The sequence below is a fragment of the Bidens hawaiensis genome, unplaced genomic scaffold (genome assembly GCF_021521415.1).
Source record: "Bidens hawaiensis isolate Kalapana, Puna unplaced genomic scaffold, B.hawaiensis_p1.1 tig00052513_1, whole genome shotgun sequence".
In the NCBI taxonomy this organism is placed as follows: domain Eukaryota; kingdom Viridiplantae; phylum Streptophyta; class Magnoliopsida; order Asterales; family Asteraceae; genus Bidens; species Bidens hawaiensis.
Genome location: NW_027499450.1, coordinates 23,753 through 43,938, shown reverse-complemented (window position 1 = coordinate 43,938; position 20,186 = coordinate 23,753). Strand labels below are relative to the sequence as shown.

At 35.7% G+C, this 20,186-nt stretch overlaps 2 protein-coding genes and 1 pseudogene across 2 annotated transcripts; all 3 read right to left on the bottom strand.

Moving 5' to 3' along the window:
- Nucleotides 1–3,022: 3,022 nt before the first annotated feature.
- On the bottom strand, nucleotides 3,023–7,828 carry LOC143599691 (transcription factor MYB3R-3-like; annotated as a pseudogene).
- Nucleotides 7,829–8,001: 173 nt separating this feature from the next.
- LOC143599695 (lichenase-like) lies at nucleotides 8,002–10,787 on the bottom strand. Its single transcript, XM_077077595.1, has 3 exons — nucleotides 10,724–10,787; nucleotides 9,356–9,896; nucleotides 8,002–8,476 (listed from the first exon to the last, which is right to left on the bottom strand). The coding sequence occupies exons 1-3, from the start codon at nucleotides 10,785–10,787 to the stop codon at nucleotides 8,044–8,046; spliced, it is 1,038 nt and encodes a 345-aa protein (XP_076933710.1). The 3' UTR covers nucleotides 8,002–8,043.
- Nucleotides 10,788–14,189: 3,402 nt separating this feature from the next.
- LOC143599696 (lichenase-like) lies at nucleotides 14,190–15,556 on the bottom strand. Its single transcript, XM_077077596.1, has 2 exons — nucleotides 14,903–15,556; nucleotides 14,190–14,717 (listed from the first exon to the last, which is right to left on the bottom strand). Exons 1-2 carry the CDS (start codon nucleotides 15,415–15,417, stop codon nucleotides 14,228–14,230), a joined length of 1,005 nt encoding a protein of 334 aa, XP_076933711.1. The 5' UTR covers nucleotides 15,418–15,556; the 3' UTR covers nucleotides 14,190–14,227.
- Between the last annotated feature and the right edge of the window lie 4,630 nt (nucleotides 15,557–20,186).

Here is a 20,186-nt window from a genome sequence, read left to right as displayed (position 1 = left end):
GTTAAATGAACAAACACGATCATGCCCTTGTTCTTGTTCGTTCGGTTTGTTTATAGGCTTGCTGGATGTTTCATGTAACCCAAATTCGATTTTTGCCCCCATCAGTTAGTTTTAGAGGCAACAGGGTAATGATGAGAGACTAGGCGAATATGTGGATATCACTAGTTGGATCATTGAACTGAACGAGTTTATCTCACCTCACTGTCACGCCTTCGACGCGAATGCTCATGAACGTTGCCCTTAAGTGAGGTTTTTCCTCATATCAAAAGACGAAAATATCTTAATATGATAAATTTAATCAGTAGCTCATTTTATTGTTTGACGTTAAAAAAAATAACGTAAGAAATAAAATTGTTACGGATTTAAATTAAAAGTTTTTATAAGAGTGTTTACTTGAATTGACTTTTTAGTGAAATGAAAGTTGAATTAAAGGAATTAAAGAAAGTTGGTTATATACGGGAAGTTGTGAACGTATTGATAGATGTATTGGTATTGGATAAGTATTGATAGAGCGCACGGTAATCAATATTGACGGTAACTAATACATGTATTTGAACTGGAATGCAATCAATAATGGCTGGTATCGGAATGTAACGTAACGATATCAAAATGTATAGTTGTTACAGCCCCCGTTAATGATCACCCGTCATGGTTGTCTTGACAATGCCGCTATAAACCCAGTGGGGGTTGGGCACAATTGTCGGGGGGATTGCTGGGACGGGGTAGCGGCGACAGTGAGTAATCGAAATCTTATTATTTTTTGGTTGAATTCTATTAAATTTTGGAGTTATTGCTAGATTTCTTTGAATATATGATTTTTTTAATGAATCACAAGTCAATTGCCAACCAAACACATTGAAAATAGAATTGAGTATCGATGTAACAAATTCCATGACCCAAACACGTTAGTTGTGAAGGCGTAAGACAGTGTCAAAAGCCATGCCACCAACAAAAACAGACGCCAAATCACAACGCCACCAATAACAATGTCGAAGTTATCCCTTGTTTACCCTCCAGCACCATTCTCTCTTGGTTGGTGACTAGGTGGGGTTCACTTAAAACTCTACAATTATATGCAAACAAACACACATTTATTACTTTTTGTTTCTTTTCTTTTATTTTAAATATTAGTTAAACCGAGTTAAATCACAAATTAAGAATGAATAAATTAAAGTTTTATTATTTTCATAACAGTAATAACGTGATACCAATGTAAAGTTAATTAATTATTAATGACATTTTAAACCAACTCTTCGCAAGCCGTATACGACATCTCAGATTTCAATCATAAGCAGGATAAGATAGCATCTTATCTAATGTTATATATATTTTCTCTCTCTATTTCAATTAAATAATATTTTTTTATACCTTTTTCAATAATTTTTCTTTTTCCTTCACTCACAACCACTTTAAAAAAATATTAAAAAATTATAGGGTGTGAACAGTAACTTTTCAAATATACAGAAAAGTCATTGTTTTTTCTAAAATATAAAAATTCTTCACTCACAACACCTAAAATCACTCTCTAAATTACAAAAACATCTCTCACATAAAATAAAGGGTTGGATGAGAATGCGCTTATTAATATTAATATTAATTAGTTAAATACCAATACAATATTTCATGAACAGCCACAAGCCCACGAACCAACGTCACCGGGTAGCCTGTGTTGGACGTTTGGAAGCAACCATTCTTTGAGGAAAGCACAATAGCTCCCTGGTATGTATCATAGCTCAAATGATTCATCGAATAGACGAGACCTTGAAAGCAATTTTTTCAAGTGTAGAAAGAGTCTGTCTATCTAGGAAGGTTTTGATGATAAGACATAGATAGGCGTGCAAATGAGCCGAGCTACTAGAGATCGGCTCGTTAAAAAGCTCAATCAAGCTGAGCTTAATCGAGCCCGAGCCCGAGCCCGAGCCTGAAAATAAGTTCGTTTGATAAACGAGCCTGGGCATGTCATTTATATAATTTTTTAAAATATATATTTAATAATTATTAATTAATATATATAATGTTATGATAAAATAAATAAAAATAGCTAAATAATATATATTATTTTATACATAAAGTTATAATAGAAAAAAAAATATAAAAATAATTTTAATTATATAAAATATAGTTGATATATAGTAAACGAGCCGAGCCCGAGCTTAAAAATCTACTAACAAGCCGAGCTCGAGCTTTGAAAATAAAGCTCGAAACGAGCCGAGCTCGAGCTCAGGCTCGGCTCGGCTCGGCTCGTTTGCACCCATAGATATAGAGATACGAAAAGCGAGAACATAAAAAGCCATTGGTATGTCCGTGAGTGTTTTTGGAGGACTGCCAGAATATATCAATTTCAGTTTACCTCTGTGTTTATTTATAACAAATAGTAGTCTTTAAAAATATGTAAAAAACTATCAATTTTTTGAAAAACAGAAACTTTTTAAAAAGTTGTAACAATTTTAAAGTTTATTATATTTATTCAGATATGTTAATATATATATAATAAATGCAATAATGGAAAAGTTTGTTGGTGAATGATGAAGATGCTATTGATTTTTTTCATGTAACTAGACAATAGACATTAGACATGTTTATAGATGAAAAAGGCCCATACAGTAATTAACAGATTATCTCTTTATTCAAAAACAGTGTATAAGATATATATACAAACTTGGAAAGGTACACATGCCAAAAAAATGGATAAGATGATAATATAGTTCTTTTCTAGGTGGGCCCCACTGGCCCAATATATAACTAAAATACAAAACATGCCCACTAGAACCAACTAAACCTTTGTTTTCTAAAGATAAGGATAAACAAAACTATCAAAATCATTAAAACCATACTTTAATAATAATAAAATAATAACAACAACAACAATAATAATAATCTATTATAGACACCATCTTCAATTACAAAGCATAACAAGGCAAAAACATAATTATTCACATAACATGTGCCACTAATATGAATGTATCAACTTTTGCTGTAGGAGCTAAGATCCACCCATATGACTATTTCAACACGTCTCGTTTCAAAGCGTCAGTGTCACGTTCCCTGATGATGATGAAGTAACGGGACAACTCGCCCTTGTCGGGTCCCACTCGGCATCAAACATGTAGACCAAACGTCTTCCTAAAAATGGTTGAGGTAGTCGAGAGTATGATGAACTGCGATTAATCGATGACAAGCCTAGCGTAAGATCAAGAGGGCTACGGCAAGAAGTTTGACCGTTTGACCGCCTAAATTCGTTCGTTCCAGACCCACTATTTTCCAACACATTGATCAAGTTCTTGAGTTTTGGTGGATTGTGACTTGTGGAACCAGGTGTTCCAAGACTTAAAAACAAGTTATCCGGTTCGGTTGTTGGTGGTTCGACTATGTGGACTTTTGAATATCTGGTGAACCCCTCGGGTTGAGTATTTCCAACGTCCACATTCGTCGAACTTGTGTTTGATACTTCTATGCTTCTCTTTTTTGTTGTAGGTGGCGAGTTTAGATTGAAACTCTTCTTTGAACCATTCCAGTGATTCTTAATTGCATTGTCGGTTCTGTCACGAAAAAAGAATAAGTTAGTTGTTATTAATTCATAAAGAATTCTGTCTTGATGTAAACACTATATTTTACTATAACTAAAACCTGAACAAATAATTTAACTAAAAAAAAAAAAATTTACCTTCCGGGTAGGAACCGAGCAATTTCAACCCATTTATTACCGAATATCTCATGGTAATGCGCAAGAGTCGATTCTTCATCATCTGTCCATGCATCTTTCTTGATTGGTGGATCTAAATGATTGTACCACCTGAAAAACCATAATAATATGTTTAAACTATAAAATATCAAATGAAAATGTGAATAATTTCATAATAATAGTTTTTAGTTATTACCTTTCGCGGCATTGTTTGCCAATTCGACCAGCCAAATGTCGTGCGATAAACGACCATTTCTTGCAGCCATGGATTCCAACCAACTGTCTAATACAATCATCCTCCTGCATAGAATTTATAAATAAAGTTATTAACTAATTAATTTAACAATTAATACAGCAAAAAGGGGTAGCGGCGCAGCTTGTTGCCCGCTTGCCTTCTGTTTCGATGTAATCCAATAAACAATTAATACGGCAATTATTGTTTTTAGATTTTTTAGTTAAAGTTTGTGTTCTTATATAATCTAAGTTAGGGGTTAACAGTGGACCTTTGTGTTCTTCATTTAACATAAAAGTTAACAAACACGCGACAAGATACCTCTTTGGTCCAAGGTCCTTTAATGACATCCGGATTAAGAACCTTTTGCCAACGATGCAGGCATTGCGTGTCCGTTCGTCCTGGAATAAGTTCAGCTGCACAAAAAAAAACAAAGAAAATAAGATAAAAAGTTTAAAATAAATGGTATTTATTTTGTTGCATTTGATAAATCTGTAAAATAAAATGTTACCTATTTTCTTCCAGTTTTTAACACTTTACTTCTTCACTTGTGCAGCTAACATAGTGTCCTGCAATGCAAAATATATGTAATATTAGTATCTTATTTTTGCAGCCAAAAGATTAGTAAAAGAAGAAACATATATTTTGATTGCAACAGTAGGGGTGTAAGCGAGCTGAGCTGAGCCCGAGCTTGACTAGACTCGAGCTCGGCTCGTTTAACTTATGGGAGCTCGAGCTTGGTTCGTGAATAGCTATGCAAGCTCAAGCTCAAGCTCAAGCTCGGCTCGGGCTCGTTTATTACTTATTAATTTATTTTTTTATATATTTATAATTATCTTTCAATATATTTTAATTATAGTTTTATATATAAATGATATATACATTATTTAGTTTTCATATATAAATACTTATTATTAATCAAATATTTATTAAATAATAATTATATAAATAATAGGCCCGTTTAGGCTCGCGAGCTGGCTCAAGCTCAATAAGTGAAGCTCAGGCTTGGGCCCGGGCTTGTTTATTAAATAAGCTATTTAGGCTCGAGCTTGGCTCAATTCAAGCTTTCCGAGAGCCGATCTCAAGTGCCTCGCGAGCGGCTTAGCTCGTTTACACCTCTAACTGCAAGAAGACTACATAAGCCACAAACTAACCTGTTCAGCGGTCCAGCCTGCTTGCGATGAACGTTTAGTTTGACCGCTGCTTCTACAAAAACAAATTAAAAAAAAAAACGTACATCAGTAATCTATGATAGGATAAAGAAAATATAATATCGTTATCTTTAATAATGTGGTTAAAAGATAGCTAAAAAAGATTTTATGAACCATCAGTGGAGTCAAACGGGTCGTGTTTGCAGGTTGGCGGGTCCCACCCAACACAAACCCGAAATTTTGACAGGAATCAGAACCCAAAAATAGTGTAAGACACGCTAACCTGAACACGACCTGCGCATTTGTGGGCTGACCCGAAAACGACCCGTTTCGCCCGAAGAATATTGATTGTTTGTTGTGTTTTCACATAATAATACTTCAAATTTGCATTTTTATAACAAAAAAAACTACAAATTTGTATAAAACAATGACATTTAAATTATAAAATATTAAGTCAATTTCGTTTTTAGTTTTAAATTTTTACATAAGATACCCGACCAATATTATTTATTACATAAAGCACATTTTAACGAAATAAAAAATAAACGGGTTAAACAGGTCAGCCTGCAAACCCGTCGGGCTGACCCAAACCCGTTTATAGCAAACCCAACCCCGCAAATTTCGTGTCGTGTTGGAAATTCACATGACAGCATATTAAATCTTGGTCAAAGTTAACTCGAGAAGCTTACCGACGACTACAGTGAGATCCTGGAGTGTTCGCGTCACTGCCATCAGAAACCGATGAACTCGAACTGAATCCAACCTCTTTTGCCATCACTTCTGATGCTGTGATTTCAATATTCAATACCTACATATTTGCAAATGCATTAGTGTTATTTGCAAATAAGAACTAGTTCTAGTAATTGTGTTTTCAATAAAGCATGCAGCTTTCTCAGTTATATAAAAAACAAAGTGGGAAAAAACATTAAACTTGAAAATTTTTAAATCAGTTAAAGTAATTAATAATCCAATCTCAGTAAAAATAACCAAATCATACCCTATTTTGATTATTTCTACTGCAGTAACACAAACAACTTTTAATCTAGGGGTGTGCACGGTTCGGTCTAGTCAGTTTTGGGCTAAATGCGAACCTAAAACCGAAACTTCTGGTTTTGAATATTTGAAAACCATTTGGTTTCAGTTTTTGCTTTTTGCTTTTCGCTTTTGCCATTTGAGCTTGGAAATTTTGGGTGAAAAAAAAAGGCCAAAAATAATTAATTTGAGGTTAAATCACTTTGTTAATTAATAACTAATTGATTATTAATTTATTATACATTAGGTTTAAAATATTTGAGCTACATATTTATTAAATTCATATAAATCACTTAACATAAAAATAAAAAATAAAAGTATACAAATCGGTTCGGCTTTTTCGGTTTTTACTACATGCAAAACCAAAACCAAAGCGTATGCTCAGTTTTATAAAAAATATAAAACCAAATCGTCAGTTTTTGTTTTGGGTATATCTTTTTTCAGTTTTACATGCAAAACCCTAACCCTAAAACATGCAAAACCAAAACTAAACCGCCAGTTCAGTTTTCACAATCACAAGAACATAAAACAAAAATCCACCAGTTTTTCTCGGTTTCATGCACACCTCGAAATATATTCTACAACAGTAACGCAAACAACGGTTAATCAATCCGCATTACAATTGATAGATCAAAACTAATATTCAATGATATATGTATACATATAATCGATATATCAACAGCTTTGAAAGAACAACAAACCTTAGGGTTTTAGCGACAATGTAGAATCGAGAGAGATGTAACGATCACAACGTAAGAAAATATAATAATAAGTGTGTGTACACTTTGAGAAACTAAAGGGTTATATTTATAGTTAAAGATTTATGGGTTTTTACTTTTAAGCCGTAGTAAAACGTTCATATTAAGCTTTTTTTATGGAAGTGTTATTAATATTATTCAAAATATCATAAAAACAATTAATTCCATATCTTTGTATAGTTTAGAATATTCACTTACTTTATTTACTTTCACATTCAAAAAATTAAATTTTTTGATTTTTTTAAACTAATTGGAACTTGAGTTAGTTTAAATATGTTGAAATATTAATTAATTATTAGTTGAAATCTTTTTGATAATATGATTAATTAAAATCTTTAACTTTTTGTCACTTTTTTGATTCGGCATTAAATGTTTAATTAATATTTGGATATATTGTAGAGTTTTATCAAAATAATCCTAATTATGGCATGATGATTTTGTGATTGCTTTTAAGTAAATTAATCATATTTCAAAAAGATTAAAGCGTGTAAAATTCAATGATTTTTAGCCATAATCTTATTACAAATTAATTCTTTATATTATTATAGTTTTTTTAATTCACTTTATTTTATAAAAAAAGTATTTTTGTTTTATGATAATCAATGAAAACTTTAACCAGTTTAAATCCGTTATAATACAAGTAGAATGAAAGGGTATCTTATTCTATAATAATAAAAGGGTGATTTTTGACTTTATTTATAGTTTTTATAAGTTGTGTATATTTTATAATGTTTTTTCCGAGTCTACATGTGACGGGATTTCAATCGTCCCAGCTATTTGACGTTTTAGCTCTGAATCGAAAATCTTTCTACAGGCAGAAATTCTAACAACTAGGAACTCTCGACCCCCGACGAGCCGAGGGGACCTCTCTTAGGAGTTAGGACTTAGGAGACAACCAGACTATGTTAATGCTTATCAATATAATTTTCCATGTTACAGGCCCAATAAGACTATTATTGGTTGGGGCTTCCATGTTTATTTTATCAGTCCAAGTGTCCAACCACTTCAATGATTCTAATTTCTAAGCTCTAACATTGTGGTCTACAAGCATTAACAAAGGACAAGACAAGAAACCATTTGCAAACATATGTATTATTAAACCAAGATTACAAGTAGATACATTAAGCACATGAAAATTTTAAAATTCATTGTACAAAATACACTTTACGCATTTCAAGAAAAGCAAGTCTAAATCGACTCGTATCCTTTTTGGATTGCATTGAAATTAAGATTATACTTTGCCTGTTGATTCGGATAAAACACTCCAAAGTTTTTCTCTAGTTGAGGTTCCTTGTTGATTTCATCAAACATTGCGAACAAGTATGTCTCTATGGCTCTTCCTGGTCTCTTAGGTGTACCACGTGGAGCGTGTGCAACCATATTTGTGTAATATGTGCGCGCATTGTCAAATGTTGCTGCAAATGCACCGGCTGATGGCCATCCGGTTTCTGACACCACAATTTGCAATGAGGACCCTCCGGCCCGCTCTAATGCCGAGTATGTTGCATCTAGTATTGCATCAAAAAGGTTTTGGTATCCATTTGCTCCATCTTGTACTACGGTTCCAGGAGAAGTAAACGTCGCATAGGCTAGTGATATGTCTGTCGGATTTCCAGCATAACTAAATAACAAAAGACAAAATGAGATGAACTTGAAGGTAAATTAATCATTCAATAAGGTTTATATTTGTAAGATTTTTATCAGGTCTATGCACAAATGGGGTGTTCATCAGATCAGATAGCGGGTTATTTGATTTGTTCGGTTCGGATTGTTCGGCTTTGAAATTTTAGAACCTATCCAAAATCCGATCCAATCTGAATTAGGAACATTCCTATCCTATCCGAATCCGATCCGAATTGAATTCGGATGAATTCGGATCGGATTTGGATAATCCGAAATTATCCGAATAATTCGTATAATAAATATACAAACTTAAGTTTTATTAAATAAACATACAAAACTGCAAAATAAAAATAAAACACTATAAGAAGAAAGAAGTTAAGTGGTGCTAGAGAGTATAACGACGGAGTGATGACATTTTTGCTTATGGTGTGTTAGGTTGATTGAACAAATAATGAAGTTATGGTTATAAGGTTATTGTAAATGTTAATGGACTTGGTTATATACACTAATAACATGCTATAGATTCGGATATCTGAATAATACGAACTATTCGGAATTTTTTGAAATCCATATCCAACTCTGATCTGAATCCGAATTGGTTATTCGGATCGATCCGATCTGAATATCCGAATAAGAATTTGAATCGGATTAATCATGTTTCGATTGATTCGGATTTCAGATTCCTTAAACACCCCTGTTCACAATCACATTCAATATTCTCAATTTTGACTTTAGTGTCTTTTTATATTTTATGCCAATAAGTATGAGCCACCACTTTGGCCAAAATGGTGTATTTATTGGGTCATAACATTTTTAAAAATTCTATAAAGATCATATAGTTGCAATATATTGTGATAATCTAGGATGAAAAATATACCTAAAATATGGATAGATATTGACCAACAATGGTGCATTGACAGCAACGAGGAACCCGATGATCGGGTCAATGTAAGCCCTAGCATCGTCTCTGAATGCACCTTGTGATGGAGGATAGCTGACCCCGATAAAAGACGTGTCAATCGAAGTTGAAATTTTGATTTGATCCTTGAGGCCATAAAACGCAACGACTTCATTAATGTTGGTCAAAGCAGGGTGCACCAATGGAGCCAACGTGCTATCAGACGGCTTAACCTCGTTTCCAACTGCTATGTAACGAAATTTGACACTTGGATAGCTCATAATGTTTCTCCAAACCCAATCAAATGAATTGTCGCGGCTTGCAGCAACGTATTGTAGATCAGAATTCGGGATCCCTACCATCACCTCAATGTTGGATCCACTCAATGCTTCTAGAGCGGCTTGGTTAGGATCATAGAGTCGCATTCGCCTGATGTTGTTTGAGTTGTATAAACTTATGACTTGTGCCGCAGATGGAAGATTGTTACCCATCATTCCGTAACATACTCCAACTTGTGATTCTACATAGATTAACAATCTCTACTCATTTAAAAAATTGTATAAATTATAAGACAAGATTTAGAAGTTATAAACTTTTCATGAATTTAGACATGTGACTCTTTATAACACTTACACATAAACTTAAATAGGTGACGAAATCATAAGTTTTTCAAAGTTTATATGTTTAATTATCACAAGTGTGAAATTATAACGGCTAAGTTACAAGAAAATAACGCCAATAGATACCCATCAATGATTTTAGATAAGGTGTATTGGTTTTTATTAATCTGGCTATCCTTTTTTGGTCGTTGTCGGTACCATTAACAAATTGGCTAATAACGATCCCACATTTTATCATAGTTGTTCCCAATGGTCCGCAAATAATAGAATGCTAACGTTGTTAGTTGCATGTCGCCGGAAAAACGGTTTTGTCCGGAAAGTCACTTTTTTTTTTCCGGAAAACTCAACCTGAACACCACCACCAACCAATCCCCACCACTTGAGCACCACCAACCGATTCCGAAGATGGTTCTAGGGTTCCGATCTAAGATTACAAAGATGTTTGAGACGAAAATGTTGAGTTTTTCCGGAAAAAATGTGAGTTTTCCTGCAAAAAACGTTTTCTCATATACCTGCAACTAACGACGTTAGGATTCTGTTAGTCAAGGGCCGTTAGGAACAAATGTGGTAAAAGATGGGATTATTTATCAGCCAATTCGTTAGTTAGAACCGACAGCGACTAAAAAATAATAATTAAAATAAATAAAAACCAATACACCTTTAAACAATTAACCGAAAATGCGAAAGCAACTTGGCACCCCAAATATGATGAGGGAGGTAGATGAACCTGTTGTATCTAGGAATGAAACTAGAAGACCAAAAATAATAAGTAGAGTAGCCATTGAAGACATGTTTGGTTATGTAACATTGTAACATATGACCCTTTATATAATGGGCAAATAGCCTTAAAAAGAATTTAAATATTGAGGCGGCTTTTGTCAAAATCATGACTTGTGAGCAAGTGGAACCATAAATAAAAAGGATCTTATTCTTATCCTATGTATGTAGCTTAATATAATATGAACATAAACCAATTGATACATTCAACACTAATAATAATATCTTTAATGGATGAGACATATGATTCAATCATACTATGAATTGTACTTTACGTTTCTAGGACAAATCCTAAGTGGAACATAAGTAGATTAAGATCGTTATAATAGAATTCTCTTCTAGAAAGTCGTGGGAGTGGTGTAGGGATCTCTGATGGGGTGTCGAAATGACTCAGTTTCTAGAAATGCAAGATTTGATTAATAGATTCTCGATTTCGAATGCTAATGATCGATGGGTTTGGTTGTTGCAAGGGATGTCTGAATTCTTGGTTAAGGGTATTCAGGAGAGAATTGATAACAGTACACTCCCTAGTGCTTCTAGAAAAACAAATTGGTTCTCTTGTTTGCCTCGAAAAATAAATATTTGCGGGTGGAGGGGTGTGGGAAATCATTTGCCAACGAGGACAAATTTGGCTACTAAGGGGATAGATATTCCGTCAACTATTTGTCCCTTGTGTAACTATGGTACAGAATCCGTTATTCATGTTTTTTGAGAGTGCGTCTCGATTAAGAAGATCTGGGATTTTATTGAAAGATGGCTTAATGTGAAGTTTCCAGCTTTGCGGTTCCCAACTGATCTCATGGAGTGGGTTGAGAACCTGTCTTTTAAGAGGCTCAAGAAAGAAATTGTGGGTGCGATTATATATGCTGCTTGGTGGGCAATTTGGAAGCTTCGAAATGATACTGTTTTCTTGAAAAGACATGATGTATTTGTTGTTGTTTGATGAGGTTACTTCACTTTCCTTTGGTATTCGAGTAGAAAGAGTAAGTGTAAAGCTAATTGGATAGAGTGGTTGAAAAACCCTCTTTTATTTATGTAATTTTCCTTCCTTGTTTTTGCCCGACTAGTTTCTTGTTAGTCGGTGCTTTATATAATATCCGCTGTTTAAAAAAATAATAATAGAATTCTCTTCTTGGAGGATTGTAGTAAAATTCTCTTATCTACTACTACGAACTATACTTTATTGGTTAAACTCAAGTTTTTCTTAGAGAAACTTGTAATTTATTAAACATTTAACGAGTTATAATGAACATATCAGCTGACTCTTTATCGTGTAACATCGGCATATTCTCCTTATACATTGAATATCTTATGTATGTGTGTAAACACACTAGTTCTTATCATGGCGGCCTAGTGCCTACTTGGAGTTTTTGTATTCTATTTTGGGTGAATGATGGTGATGGCTAATAATGAATTGAAGCCAAACGGTTTCTATAATAATAATAATAATAATAATAATAATAATAATAATAATAATAATATATTTAACCTTTTGCAAATATCAAAAGAAACTATATTAATAACTCTATTTTTACATGTTTCTCTCTTTTAAAATATAAAAACTCAATATTTTGATAGGGTAAAGTTAAAATATAAAGGGAGAAAAATAAAAAAAGTATGAAAATAATTTGTGACCACACAAAAACCCTCTTAAAAATAAGTTCAAAAAAAAAAATAGTAAAAAAACATAACTTAAAATATAAATAAAAAACAAAAAAATTTAAAAACTAAAATGTTTCCCCAACATTCCCGTTCAAAAAAAAAATCTGACGAAAAGACACAATGCCAAGATCAAATACACAATGACGAAAATGAATAAAAGACACATTTATAACTAGAAAATGGCATAATAGATCGCAAAATATAACACAATGCCGAACAAAATATAACAAAATGTTAAGTAATATAACATAATATCAAGAAAAAAAAGACACAATCAATGACAAAAATAAAAACAAAACCCAATGAGAAAACAAAAAGACACAAATATGTTTTTCACTCAACATTGCGTTTTTTTTAGAACGAGAAAGACGGTGGAAACATTTTTGTGTTTTTTACTTTTTTCGTTTTTTTAATTAAATTTTGAGTTATAATTTTATTATTATTTTTAGAGGGTTTTTTTTATGGTTACAAATCCTTCTCATCATTCTTATTTTTGTCCCCTTTTGTAAAATAATTTGACCCTGTTACCCATGATTAAGTCAAACACATGTAGAGAAGGTAATTTTTTATATTTTTAACTCCCTAAATGCTATAAAGAATATATTTTTGTTGTGTTTTTATAGATTTAGAAACTTAACCGTGTCTCAATAGGGTGGTGGTCTACTAACAAAGACAAAGACTTTAACCATCCGGATTTGAGAGAGAGAAATCATGGTTCCGTGCCACATACGACAATGATTAAAAGAAATTTATTGTTCAAAACTTAACAACGTAAGATAAGAACACCATCTTATAAAATAAATATATATTTCGTGGTATTAAGCATAGTTTCACCACATGTAAACCAACGGATAATGAATTAATGGTGATAGGACACATGCCACAAAAGTTATTTCCACTTTTTATGATCTATAAATGTTACTTACACATTACAATTACACACAACAAAACAAGGGAAAATCTAGACGGCACGTCCCTATTTTCTAATCATTAATCTTCCTTATGTTCTTTATAATTATTTGATTTGATATAATTATTCGATTTCTTTTTACCTTTTGATTTATTTAAAACTGTTTTTAAACTATGTTTGTTATAATTATATTATTTTCTTATTTTTATAAACCAATACTTTATAGATTCCTACCTTCTATCTTACTCTTATTTATTGCTAGTTTTGTATTAGGATGGTCTTATAAGTTATTTCACGGTTAGGGTGTTACATTTTTTCATGGTCGTTTTTCGTCCTTTTTTTCATCACGAAACATTACATACATATTCTAATTCATGAATCAATATCTATATTCAACAGTATGTAGTGTCATACAACTATAGTTTAAGTGATCCACCAATCTTTTATTAAGGAGCAAGGGCATGAGTTTGGTTGAGAGTTGAGAACACCATGCTGATAACGTGATAAAAATTAGAGAGAACCGAAAGAAAAAAAATTATTTTATTCGTCTACATACATAGACATACAATATTATACACTAGTAGAGTGAAATTGTGGAGAAACCCTAAAGCTCATAACAATTGGGCTTGGTTATAAAATCGGTTGCATTTATAATAATTAGTTTTTTTTAGTATTATTATTATTTTTTCTTATAAAATCGGATGTTTGCATAACATGGGACCACTAATCTTTGGGCTTAATTAAGTTTTTGCAGTCCAACCATTTTGATCATTATGAGTTTTTTGACATTTTTAGTTTACGAACATTAACAAAGGATACAAGTAGAGCACGTTAACATTTACAAACATATGTATGATTGAACCAAGATCACAAGAAAACACATTAAGCAACAATTTTTTCGAATTCGCCCTCCGACACATTATGTCCATGAAAACCAAGATAATTCGGCTCGAACCCCTTTTGGATCGAGGTGAAATAGAGGTTATACTTTGCCTGTTGATTTGGATAAAATATTCCAAAGTTTTTCTCATATTGAGGTTCCTTATGGTTCTCATCGAACATGGCGAACAAGTATGTCTCTATGGGTCTTCCAGGCCTCTTAGGCGTGCCCCATCGCGCATGTGCAACCATATTCGTATAGTATGTGCGTGCATTATCAAATGTTGCTGCAAATGTACCGTCTGATGGCCATCCGGTTTCTGAAACTACAACTTCCACCCAAGGCCCTCCTGCTTTCTCTAATGCTGAGTACACCACATCTACTATTGCATCAAAAAGGTTTTGGTATCCATATGATCCATCTTGAACTACGATTCCAGGAGAAGTAAATATCGCATAGGCTAGCGATATGTCTCTTGGATTATCAACATAACTAATGAACAAAAGGTACGAGGGACTTAAAATGTAAATTAACCATTCAAAGGGGCATTAATTGTAATATACTATCAAGGTGTTTTTAAGTTATATTTAAATGGATCATATGATTTAAATAAATCAATAAAATGAAAATGATGTAGACATGATTTATGAATATGATAATCATAATGAAAAATATACCTGAAATATGGATAGACATTGACCAACAATGGTGAATTGGTGGAAACTAAGAACGCGATGATCGGGTCAATGTAAGCCCTAGCATCATCACTGAACGCACCAACTGAAGGAGGAAAATTGGCTCCGATCAAAGTTGTGTCAATCGAAGTTGAAACTTTGATTTGATTCTTGAGACCATAAACCTCAATGACTTCTTGGATGTTAAGCAATGCAGGATACACCAATGGAGCTAACGTGGTATCAGACGGCTTAATCTCATTTCCAACTGATATGCAACGAAACGTGACATTTGGATAGCTCATAATGTTTTTCCATACCCAATCAAAAGAATTGTCACGACTTGCAGCAACGTATTGAAGATCTGAATTCGGGACCCCTATCAACACCTCAATGTTAGATCCACCCAATGCTTGTAGAGCGGCTTGGTTAGGATCATAGAGTCGCATACGCTTTATGTTGTTTGTAATATATAAACTTATGACTTCTGGCGCGGATGGAAGATTGTTGCCAAGCATTCCATAACATACTCCAACTTGTGATTCTACATAGATTATGGTCTTTATTCATACAAGTCATTTAATGTTTTTGTTTAGATAGTCGTGTTTATAAAATGTTATGTTTTATCAAACACGACTAGAAGGTAGAAAATGAACCAAAATTTACGAAAAACATTTGGTTTCAACTACTCTGACAGTGACAATTAGTTCTTTTCTCAAACTAGTTTCACGATTTGAACGTTTGAGAGAGGGGGAGGGAGAGAGAGATGAACCTGCTGTATCGAAGAATGTGACAAGGAGACCCAAAATAACAACTACAGTAGCCATGGAGGACATATTTGACTATGTATGTAACATATACACCCCTTTCCCCTTTATATAATAGGCAAGATCGAAAACCATACAAGAATATAAATATTGAGGTGGATTATGATTTGTGAGCAACTGACTAAGTGGAAGTTAATAAATAACAGTTGAGGCCAAAGACCTAGTCCTAAAACTAATAATAAATATTAATAACTAATAATGACATGAATTATACTTTACGTTTACAATACTAATACTAACATCAGCTAGCATATTCTTTTTATCATTAAACATCTATGTATGCGCGACACATTTTTATTATTATTACTTTTGTTTGCCTATTGGTTTTTGGATAATGGTGAATTGGTTGTCACATCAAACAAACTTAAAGAAGAGATTTAAAATGCAACTTATTGGCAAATATTAAAGGCACAATTACAATTATTGTACATTAAACAGAGACGGACTAAAAGTCCTTTAAAAAGTAAACTTTTGTTTGTTTTTTTCTTCAGACTAACTAGCATCTAAAAAGTCGTTAATTCCTTACATGTGTTAGGCATGTGAGCGTAAATAGGTAATTCTTAATGATGTTAGCTCGAGAGGAAGTGGTTCGACGCCGACTCTAAAAGTGTAATTTTTTTAAACGATAACGCAAAATGCATGGGAATGTATCGCAAGTGAAAACATCATGTTTAATCGTCGATCAACATCAACGATGCTAATTAGCCTCTCTTTTTTTTAGTGAAGTTAGTTATTTTAACTTATTTATAGTTATCGCAAAACTAGAGTACAATGTAGAAAACATTACTTAGTGAATTTTTAATGCTAATGAAGGCTCACACATGTTTTTTCTTAACTCTAGAAATTCTATATGGTGATCAACATAAACATTGAGACTGAAGAGGTATGTACCCGCCTTAACATCGAGCGGGGCGGGTCAACCCACAAGATATAGACAAGAGGCTTGAAATCAAGATATCATGAAGGCACAAAGCCAAAACCTATGCGCATGGCGCATATCACATATGCTCACGCACCATATATGCTCACGCATATCACATCTGCGCGTGGCGCATCTGCGCGTGGCGCATATCACATGCTCACGCATATCACATCTGCGCGTGACGCATCTGCGCGTGGCGCATATTACATATGCTGGCGCATATCACATCTGCGCATGAAACATCTGCGCGTGAGAATAAAGAGAAGACCTCGCGCATCCTCAGGATAGGCGCATATCACACGTGCACATAATCAACCTCGTCCTTATCCAAATCAGGATAAGGACAACCTTGATTGTGCTCGTCAGACAACCTTCCAGAAGGTATCCTTTAAGGAATAAGAATATGCTGATGTTGACAGCTGCCAATGAAAGGTGGACAACTCAGCAAAACCCATGTGCTACCACGTGATTGCACATGGGTCAGGTGAAATACCTGGGTCAGTGAATAATCAATGAAAAAGCACCAGGTGTCCTAAGGACACGTGGCGCAAAGCAACAAGAGGAGGCCAAAAAGGCCCTAATGGGATCTGAGCCCAATCGTTGGAAACCCTAACACTATAAATACCACACCACCTCCACAAGGGGAGGTAAGCAAGAAAATACATTCCAATTCCTTACTCACTCTCAGATTATTATTATCTTCTCCTACAATCTCTTATTCTCACACCGGAGGGTTACCCCAAAGAGGACCCCTCTGTCCCTTTCTGAGGGGTAAGTTCACGGTGCTGCTCGTTTTGTAGGTGGAAGAATTCATACTCCGGAGAACCATCGGTGAAATAGCATACTCATACCCGAGGAAAGTTGATCGTCTACCAGTGAGCCGATCCACGTTTCTTCATTGGCGCCATCACCTGTTACAACGGCAACAAAATCTCATCAGTTCTCTCTGAAAAACTTCACCATGGTTTCTGGTGTTCGAAACAGCGATCAAGTTCTGGAGGATATTGAGCGTGAGGATGTTAATGAGGGACAGCAGTTTCTGAGGGTGCCGCGTGATTCTGCGCGCACCACCAGTAACCATCCCTTCATCACAACTCCTCATAGCCAGACTGAAACTCCTCCAGACGATCTCACGTTCCAAAATTTGACCGGCGCGAAACAAAAAGGACCAATGGGTCCAGAAGATGAAACAAATGACCCTAAAGAATGGCTCATAAACGAAAAACGGCGTTTAATGGACAAATACAATGAGCTGGTCAAACACAAAAAGTTAGCCGACCTAACACAAAGGCTTGCGTTTGATAAGCAAACCATTCAAGGAACAACAAAAAGGGCGCGCGCGCCGGAAGATGGTCACTCTGTTCACACTGAACACGCTGATTTTAGTGATGAAGAAGTGCACAGCATGAGGAAGACGCGAGATACTCATGCAGGAGGCTCACAGCTCCGCGCGCACATGAACATGGCGCCTGGAGCCAAAGCCGATCAGGATCTGTACACACCGTACAACCCACCAGCGAGAGGGCAAGTGGACGTAACCACACCGTACAGGCCAGCCATCTTGGTGAAGCATTCAAAATTCACTGAGCGCATCGCGAAGGCTCCCATTCAACACAAAACCAAGATGCCAAGTGGGTTGGGCAAGTACGATGGCACAACAGATCCAGACGATTTCTTACAAGGTTTTTATAACACTGGAAACCTAGAAAGCTGGACGATGCCAACATGGTGTCACATGTTTGCTCGCTGCCTCACGGGCGCGGCGCGTGTCTGGTTTGAAAGCTTGCCGACTGGGCAAATCGATGGTTTCGAAGAGCTATTGGAGAAGTTCCAAGCTCACTTCGTACAGCAGCGCAGACACACGCGCGACCCTGATGACATCATGCACTGCGTGCGCAGGAATGATGAAACGATTGAAGACTACATAACTCGTTTCAATCAGGAATCTCTTGCAATTGGAGGTATCACTGAGCAACTCTTGCGCGTGGCCTTTATACAAGGTGCGCGCAGTGATCAACTCCGCAGAGCTCTCGTGAGCAGAGATGGCATGCCAACCACTTGGGCCAAGCTAATGGAAGCATCGCGAGTCTTCGCGCGAAATGAAAAACAAATTGCCCAAGATAGAGCAAGAGAAAGAGGGCACCAAGCAGAAGCACCGCGCAACAACGAAAGGAGGGGCAAACAAAACTCTGTATGGTCCAGGTTGCAACAAACCAGTTTTTCTCCCGCAGAAAAGCAGGCGCAATCAAGCTCACCCCAGCCCCAAAAAGACAGTCGTAATCGCGGAGAGGGTGACAAGAGGGAAGGCGGCAGAGAGCCTAACAGACCTCTACCAAGAATATGGATTCCCCTCACTAAAACGCCTTCACAAGTGTTAAGCACAGAGAATGTCCAGTTTAAAAGCCCCAAGCCACTACACTATAAGGGACCACCAAACAGTGGCAAGTATTGTGAGTTTCACAAGTCCACAGGGCACAACACCGATGCATGCCACCATTTGAAGGATGCGATTGAAAGAGATGTGAAATCAGGCAAGTTGGCTCACCTGGTGAAAAACCCAAGACCAGAGAATGAACAACCAGATGGAGCCTCAGCCAGCAAAAAGTTCAAAAGAATCTGTGTAGCCGAGGGAGGAAGGCAAGGGCAAAGATCGAGAAAGAGAAGCGCGCAAGTCCAAGGAGATTGGCGCGAGCAACAAGTAATCTTCCCAAGAATCAGGGGAGGCCCTTCTATCAGCAGTCCTCTAGTCATCACTACACACATTGCTCATTATGAAGTGTCAAAAGTCCTGGTGGACACTGGCAGTGAATCAGACATCATGTATGAGCAATGTTTCAGGAAGTTGGATCCAGCAGACCAAGCAAGGCTCGAAATTGTGAATGCACCAATCTCGGGTGTTTCAAATGAAATCATTCACCCCTTAGGTCAGATACAATTTGAACTAACTATGGGGGATGAGACACACAAGCGAGCTGAAATTGTCAACTTCTTGGTCTTGCCCACCACTTCATGCCACAATATGATCTTGGGTAGAGGAACGATTGCCCAATTCAACGCCATACCGTCGCCAGCGCACGGCGCGTTGGGGTTCCCAACACCAACAGGTGTAACATTTGTATACCGAGATCATTTGTGCGCAGTGACAAGTATTCCGCGGGAAGGGAGAATGAAAATTCCAATGGCAAACAACGCGCCAGAGGAATGGATTCTCAACCCAAAATTCCCAGAGCAAACAATCACAATTGGAGCTACGATATCAGACGACACAAGGTTGAGAATGAAAAGATTGCTCACAACGTATATGTCGGTCTTCGCGTGGCAACATTCCGATATGACTGGGGTTCCGCGAGACCTGGCGCAACATTCTCTCAACATGTTCAAGTCCGTAGAGCCAATTGCTCAAAAGAAGAGAATCATGGGGGATGAGAAGGCAAAGGCCATGAATGAGCAAGTAGAGGATCTACTGCGCGCAAACATCATCCGCCCAATACGATACCAGACATGGGTAGCCAACCCTGTGATGGTAAAGAAGAGCAAC

What these genes read in the sequence shown, in the direction of transcription:
- LOC143599695 (XM_077077595.1), bottom strand. Translation starts at nt 10,787, where the DNA reads ATGTCTTCAATGGCTACTCTACTTATTATTTTTGGTCTTCTAGTTTCA. An exon ending in TTCATTCCTAGATACAACAG is followed by an intron (nt 9,897 to 10,723) that starts GTTCATCTACCT and finishes TAATCTATGTAG; the next exon opens with AATCACAAGTTGGAGTATGT. An exon ending in AATATCTATCCATATTTTAG is followed by an intron (nt 8,477 to 9,355) that starts GTATATTTTTCA and finishes TTTGTTATTTAG; the next exon opens with TTATGCTGGAAATCCGACAG.
- LOC143599696 (XM_077077596.1), bottom strand. Translation starts at nt 15,417, where the DNA reads ATGCTTGGCAACAATCTTCCATCCGCGCCAGAAGTCATAAGTTTATAT. An exon ending in AATGTCTATCCATATTTCAG is followed by an intron (nt 14,718 to 14,902) that starts GTATATTTTTCA and finishes TTTGTTCATTAG; the next exon opens with TTATGTTGATAATCCAAGAG.